Raw genomic sequence first — 8,150 nt, 5'->3', positions numbered from 1 at the left:
TGTTCTTTTATATGTTTCCAGATACGAAGTATATTCCCAATTATGATACTACTACTGAAGTTATATTGAAGACTCTGAATTACAATGGAGAGAATCACCATTCCCACAAGAATGGAAGAATAATCTAATCTAAATGCGTAAAGAAGGATTTAGGTAGAAAGATTGGAATGATCTGGAATAGATTATTATTAATATCTGTGGTAAGAATATCATTTTAATTGCATTTATTCTGCCAAAACTGAGAAATCGGGAGCGCTCTCCAAAATTGTATGTTAGCTTGCAATTTGGAAATTAAAGGGGTAAAGCTTTTAAAAGTGAAGAATATTTAATGGTAACTACAATTCCAAGATATGTCCATTTTTCCATCATAACTTTAAATGGAGAAGATTGTATCAAAGACTAATCTTTTAGTCCAATAGGCATGAGCTCACTTTTATTCAAATTAACTTTAAACCTGGAAAAAATCCCAAACGCATTAATAGTGTCCAGAATAACCGGCCAACTCACATGGGGTTTGGTGATGTAGAGCAGAATATCGTCTGCATATAAAGATATTTTATTAACTGTATTTAAGGTGTTAAAGCCATGAATAGATGGGTCAGAACGAATAGATTGAACAAGGGGCTCTGCGGTCAGCGCAAATAGGAGAGGAGAAAGAGGGCAACCTTGCCTAGCCCCTCTTTGGAGATTAAAGGGACCGGACAAAGTATTATCGGTTAACACTTGAGCTGTAGGACTTTTATACAAAATCTTAATCCAATCTATAAATTTATCACCCACGTCAAATTTTTCTAGCACTGCGAAAAGATAGTGCCATTCCACTTGATCAAAAGGTTTCTCAGCATCGAGAGAGATTATTATTACCAGATTGTCTTTGGAGTGGTGCATTATGTTAAAAAGATGTCTTTGTAAGACATTCCTGCCTGGAATAATGAACCTTTTAATTATATTGTGCACTGTAGAAGGTGAAATGCCAAAAATCCTACCGATTTGTCTTTGGGGAATGTTGTTCTCATCGTTGCTCTTGTCACATCACTATTAGTCCTAAATTGCCCCTGTCCCAACATTTTTGGAACGTGTTACATGCTTCAAATTCAAAATAAACGTTTATCTTAAAAAAAAAAAAAAAAAAAAAAAAAAAAACTATGCAGCTGATTATGTAAAAAAATCAAAAACCTTGTCTTTATACGTTTTTTTGCCTTATATACGAGTCAAAGTACATTTACACATCACTCCTCTTTGTTTTTATTAGCATTTTCCATAGTGTCCCAACTTTTTCGGAATTGAGGTTGTAATTAGAATATTGCCAAATTCCGTTTAATATCAGAATATTGATGTGCATGTAGACATAGTCAATGTTTTGAAGTTAGCTTGCTTGTTCAGTCACTTTAGGTAGAAGATAGAAAGCTATATTTTTATCCATCTATCCATCCATTTTCTGTACCGCTTATTTGTACTGGGTTGCGGGGAACAAGTCAGGGAACACCCTGGGTGGGGTGCCAGTCCATCACAGGGCACAATCACACACACATTCACACACCCATTCAAACACTACGGACAATTTTGGACATGTCAATCATCCTACAATGCATGTCTTTGGACTGCGGGAGGAAACTGGAGTACCTAGAGGAAACCCCTGAAGTACGGGGAGAACGTGCAAACTCCATGGTGGGAATCGAACCCTCAACCCTGGAGGTGTAAGGCAAACGTGCTAAACTCTAAGCCACTGTGCCCCTTGCTATAGTATATTGTTATGATTTGTCGATTTTTAAGCAGCCGTGTTTTTCCAGTGTTTCCAAAGTATAGTGGAAGGGTTAAATACAATATTCCGGTTTAGACCACGCCCACTTCATGTTTTAATCCAAACCAGAAAGAAATATGACAGTTATATGAGCACTAAATAGATACAGATATAGATAATAGCCTAATAGAAATGATAATATATTTAAGGAGTCTGGAGTATAGAAGTACTTTCCGAGCCACGCTCACCTCTAGATCAGTCCGAATCGAACATTCAACAGCTCTATGGTATAGAAATAGTTACACTTTAACATTACATGGAACAGTGTTTAACAAAATGTTTATCTGCAGTCCTCCCAGATCCCCCTTGTGTTAATGATTGAGTGCGTTGCATTTGTTGCTAACACGGTTAGCATATTAGTAAAATTGTAAACGCTATTTTGGACTAATAGTGATGGGAATTCTCTCTTCCATGCTGAAAAAAAACAACAATACAAACTATCACAGAAATTCTAATGGTTTCCACTACAAATATCATTACAAACCATCAGCTAACCATTAAAACCATTACCAGCATTGGTCCTTAATGGTATCCACTAGACATAACATGCCACCAATAGACGGCAATAAATTACCAGTAGAGACCATTACAGTTTCCATTAACACCATTAAAATTCCTATTATAACCATTAAAACCATTTCAAATTCTATGAGGGTTTCTATTGTTTTTTGTTTTGTTGTTTTTTTTTCAGCAGGGTTTGACTCAGCTCACCAGTAAGAGTCAACTCTTTTGGCTCCCAAACTCATTATCACACGTGTTTTTTAGAAACACATCTGTTTTCTCTTTTTTGGAAAAAGACTGAAACATTCTGACCCCTGATTCTTCTTCTTTGTCATACTAAAAGTGATAGTGTTTCATGAACTTTCTAATAAACAAAAACAACATTACCTTGCATTGCATTTTGACAAATACAGTAAGCATCCATACGGTAATTTTATTGTGCCTGCTGTGTCTGTGCTTCATTAATAAGATTAATTCCCACTGATAATGCTCGCATCCTTTAATAGGGCTGCACGATATACTGGTACTACGGTAGTATCGCAATATTAAAGCTTCAAAATACCACCGATACCACTGTATTTTTTAAACGGTAGCGTCGTCAGTTTGGTAGTACCGTAAGTAATGTTGTATGTGCGGCGGTTAATACTATTTTCGTTAAAAACGACACATCTCACTGCTTTTGCAGAATACACAAAGGTTAGTGACACTTCATTTAACCTAAATTCTTTACCTTAATATCTTTAAAGATTTCCTGTTTGTCAGTAAGCGAGATAATGTTACACTAACCGCTGTGTATAAATACTAAAATTAGCCAAAGCAAGCTAACGTTATGTTAACCGCTGTGTGTAAATACCAAAATTAGCTGTGTTTTATAGTGAGCGAGCGAACATACTCGATTTTATCATTTTTTTGGCGTTCGTTTCCGAATTCAGTTATTTATTCCTAATGTTGTGTTCGTTCTTCGTACTCTGAGGACAATTTCCATTTGCATGACTTCACTGCCCCAGAGAACAACAGATGAAATATGTGGCACACTGAATTAGTAGCTTTCCAACCGTATGACTGTTCTTGAGTTTTTCCCCAATAATTCATTCTCATTCATAACGTATTCAGATGAAAAAATCTGGTTTGTCTGTTTTCATTTATAGCTCTGTATTCCTGTAAATGCGGTTCATTTTGTAGATTTGAACTATGAATTAACATAATATCGCATCAGATCAGTCAGTATAGTATCGTAAGATATGTTTAAGGTATCGTGACAACCCCTGTCCTCGATACTACTACAGTATAAAATTACATCGCAAGGGGAACAGCATTGTATTGCCTACTCTAGAAGAAGAATCAAAAAATGACTCGTATATGCGAATCGGCTCCCAACGTTCACCTAAAGAGTCAGTTCAAAGAATCGACACATTACTCTTTCGGGTACAGCGAGTGTTTTTCCAGCATAATCAGGAGTATTAGACGCTAGATGAACAGAGCAGTTCAGTGATACGAAACTGCAAAAAAAGTTCAGTGAGTATCTTAGCGAAAGAAGGTATTTTTGGACGTGAGAATGTAGGTGGCGGACCCGGCGCGTGTCCCTCTGAGGCGTGTGCGGCGCGCGCATCTTCTCTCTCCTCACGAGCCAGAAAGCACGCGCACAAACTGTTGAGGAATGAGCCAGAAATGTCTTGTTTTGAAATGTCTGTTTCCCCCCCCTGTTTGTTTTTAACGCCGCGACGTTCTGTACAGTCTCGAAAATGGCCAACTGACTGAACTAGCAGTCTGTCGCCTTGTTTAAAGGCGAGGGAAACCAGACGCGAGCTCTAGACTCTCACAAGCGCGAACCGACACAGGTGAGTATTAATACTAAAAGTATAAATGTGTAGGATTAATATCTATTAAACTACTACATAGTATGTAAAACTAGTACTCATAGAACGCGTAATAGTCATTTTTACGTACTATTTACTGCAGTAGTGCGGTTTTGGACCAGGTTCTCACGATTAAATCGCACCTTGTAAAATCTCGCGAGACTCAGTGACAGACGGATTTAGCAGTCTTGATCATAATAAAGCCTAAGCATTTATTTCACTGATGTGACTGATATACTGTTTACTTAAAATAAACAAATGAGATTGTCTAATGTTATTTTTTTCTTCTGAGGTTGAGGTGTGCTGCATGTCAGCTTCCAGCTATTCAGTTTGCACTATTTTTGGATATACTTTTTTTTTTTTTTCCTCACCCAGAGAGCTCTTGTTGCCATGGAGCTGCTCTCCAGTTTCCTTGGCAGCAAGGGACAGGAATTCAACACCTTCATTCCTTCATGGCACAAAACCTTCCTAGTCTACATTTTTTTTTGTTTGTTTGTTTGTGTGTGTGTGTTCGTTCTTCTGAAGAGGACTCGGCGTTCTCTGATCATCCCCATGATGCGGGTGTGGATCAGCATCATCATAGACAGACGACACTGCATCACTGTTATGAAGCAAGCTATATTTCATGGTATGATCTCACACGAACGTCATAGAAATATGTCCGTTGTGTGTCTGTGAGATTATAGACACTTCAGAGGTCTTCAGTTTATGGAAAAATCCATAAACTTGGCCTGGGAGGCCATCTTGGTCAGTGCGTGTAGAAAAGAAAGAATGTCTGAACTGGTGCATGTCTTATGTAGACTTTGAGGAAATAACCCCGAAAATAAGGCTGTTAGAAGTTTAAGCCAGGTTTACATTGTACAGTTGTCAGACTGATTTTGCTGTTCCAGACAAAATCGCACGTCGTAAAAGAATATTCTTGGGTTGTGAATTGTAATTGGTGGTACTCGAACACATAATTGGACATGCTCACCCAAACTAACGACAGAGATCCTGCAGATATATATATATATATATTTTTTTTAATAGAATGTTTAACGTGACCCCTGCTACAACACTCGTTGTCATTGGATGACGTGAAAGTCGAAGTGCAGAATGAAGTGTTTCTTTGAACAAGCGATGATTTAAATCTGACTTGCTCGCATGAATTGTATGAGTGAGTTGTACCTGACTCTTGTTGTCCTTTTACTGAGACACAAACTGCAGGTCTAAAAGTATAAAACTTATATATTTATTCGGTCCCTGCAGGATATTAACTCCACAATATTCGGAGGTGCTTGGCATTTTTCAAAATGGCCGCAGATTTTCTGAAGATTTTTGGGCCAAGACGTCATTTGGGACAAGCCATGTGACGTCATCACAACGCGCATTCAGTCAAAGCCTCTTTCGATTCATGTGCGTCAAACATGAGTACAGCTAAAAGCTCTCATTTACCAACAATCACTGCGAACAACCCTCCAAAACAATTTTGTGCATTTGCTATTTTGCCAATTGCCAGTAGTTTTCCGCAAAAAAAAAAAGCACAAAAAAAAAGTTGCATCACAAATTCTGGAGAGAAAAAAAAATCTAATACAATTTCATGTCACAAATGCCTTCACGCTTCAAGTTTTCTGCGTTGTTGTGGGGTTTTTTTTTTTTGGGAGGGGGGATTAATCAGTGGCACCCATTCCCGAAACCTGCTCTGTTTTGTAACTTAGAACTGCTCTCTTATCCTCTATCATCTAGATGCAGAAGAATGGAAATCATAGACGAGGAGAAGGAAGCCGACTGGATTAAAGTTGCTCCTGATTTCCTACCATCCTCACCATCATGATGGTGTGCAACGTCAGTTCAGGATGTGGTCTACCAGAACATCACACACTCAAATATGTAACAAATGTCACTGGGCTTCAGGAAACCACAAACTCCTCTTTATCCACCAGCCTGAAGGTTGTGCTGTCTGTCATAATGGTGGTCATCATCGCCATCGGTTTTCTCGGAAACGCCATCGTCTGCCTCATAGTTTACCAAAAGCCGGCGATGCGTTCTGCCATCAATCTGTTACTAGCCACGCTGGCTTTCAGCGACATCATGCTCTCACTCTTCTGCATGCCTGTGACTGCTGTTACCGTGGTGTCCCATGATTGGTGTTTCGGACTGGACTTTTGCCGCATCACGCTTGTGCTCTATTGGCTCTTTGTGCTGGAAGGCGTGTCCATCCTGCTGATCATCAGCGTGGACCGCTTTCTCATCATCGTGCAGCGGCAAGACAAGCTGACGCCGGGTCGTGCTCGCCTGTTCATCGCCGCGTCCTGGTTGTTCTCCTTCTGCTTGGCCTTGCCTGCTGCCGGCAGCGTGCCAACTATTAAAGCTTCACGCTGCGTTTTGGGCTACATTGAGTCCCCTAACCGCGGCTACACACTGCTGCTGGTCAACGCTGTCTTTTTCGTGCCCGTGAGCGTCATGCTGGTCTCCTATTTGCGCATCCTAAACACGGTGCGCCGCAACGCCTTGCGTGTCCACAACCACACCTTTCCCAGTCCTGAACATGGAGGAAAAGTGAGTTTGCCGGTTCTACGGCGCCCCCCGCAGCTCAGCGTGGACGTGAGCTTCAAGACGCGGGCCTTCACTACGATCCTTATCCTTTTTGTTGGGTTTTCCGTGTGCTGGCTGCCCCACACGGCGCTCGGCCTCTTGGCTGCTTTCAATCAGAAGTTCTACACGAGTAACGAGTTTTACGCAGCAAGCGTGGGGGCGCTGTGGCTCAGCTACTTGAAGGCTGTGTTTAACCCTGTGGTGTACTGCTGGAGGATCCGCAAGTTCCGCGAGGCCTGCGACGAATTTGTACCCAGGAGCTTCAGGATGCCCAGGCTGAGGGCACGAGGTGGACCCAGGGTTCGTCCCTGCAGCATCTACGTCTGCGCTGAGAGCCAGTCAGCCATGTGATGCTTTGCCAGACATGATGTTACTTGGACCCTCGATCGTTCATTCATCTTCAGTAACCTCTTTATCCTGGACCAGGGTAACAGTGGATCTGGAGCCTATCCCAGGAACACTAGGTGTAAGGTGGGAACACAACCGGTACATTGCAGTGCACCATATGCACACACATTCACACTCTCATTCACACCTTGGGCCAATTTATCTTAGTCAGTCCACCACCATGTTATTGGGAGGTGGGAGGAGACTCACACAGGCACAGGAGAAACAGCGTACAGACGTAACTCGAACTCAGGACTGAACCAGGTACCCAGGAGCAGTGAGGCACTACACACAACAAGATGCTTCTAATATGAGCTGTTACGCTGTTTCTATTTGAATTTTTTTTAAATTAAGCTGCTAGAAATTCACCTCTGACCAGGTCCGAGTTACCCAAAAGTATCACAGTGCAAAGGTCATGCTTTTTATCTTGGACCTTTTTGCAGACGTTTAATATTTGACTTAAATTTTTAATTAATTCTCTTTTTTTTTTTTTCCAGTTTGGAATTATATTTATACCAAACGTACAGATGGGTAATATCACAAAAAAAAAAACAACCATCATACCGCGATACTTCAAGATGCATACTACAGCATTTTGGTTTTGTAATTTGATAAATAATTACATTTCATGATAAGCACCAACAAAACAACGGAGCCGCTTTATGGAAAAACTGTATACAAAATGAAGATATTTAATGTACAGTATCGATATTTTGAGTGTATGTTATCAGTTCATGGGTTTACATATCCCTTTTTATGGGTGATTATATATTTTCTCATTCTATAGAATTATACAGTCTATACTTGCAGACCCTTCGCCTTTAACGAACACCAATAATATTAAACCTCAGAGGCTCTGCATAGCCCAACACCTTGCACATTGTTCTTGACCTTGATCTTTTATATCTCTGACAGACGCGCGCACACACTGCCTACATCAGGTCTGGAGACTGAAGGGCATGGCACAACCTTCAGGATATGTTTGCCTTGTATTTTGGAACTGCTGTTTACTTTAACAATACATCTATCCA

General features: G+C 40.5%; 1 protein-coding gene across 1 annotated transcript; it reads left to right on the top strand.

Moving 5' to 3' along the window:
* Positions 1 to 4,337: 4,337 nt before the first annotated feature.
* Positions 4,338 to 7,257, top strand: LOC128615519 (high-affinity lysophosphatidic acid receptor-like). The gene is made up of 2 exons (XM_053637688.1): positions 4,338 to 4,786; positions 5,884 to 7,257. The coding sequence occupies exon 2, from the start codon at positions 5,968 to 5,970 to the stop codon at positions 7,081 to 7,083; it is 1,116 nt and encodes a 371-aa protein (XP_053493663.1). The 5' UTR covers positions 4,338 to 4,786; positions 5,884 to 5,967; the 3' UTR covers positions 7,084 to 7,257.
* The last annotated feature ends 893 nt before the right edge of the window (positions 7,258 to 8,150 follow it).

Source organism: Ictalurus furcatus, chromosome 12, assembly GCF_023375685.1.
Source record: "Ictalurus furcatus strain D&B chromosome 12, Billie_1.0, whole genome shotgun sequence".
Taxonomy (NCBI): domain Eukaryota; kingdom Metazoa; phylum Chordata; class Actinopteri; order Siluriformes; family Ictaluridae; genus Ictalurus; species Ictalurus furcatus.
Note: the sequence above shows the minus strand (reverse complement) of the source record. Positions and strands in the feature narration are given on the sequence as shown.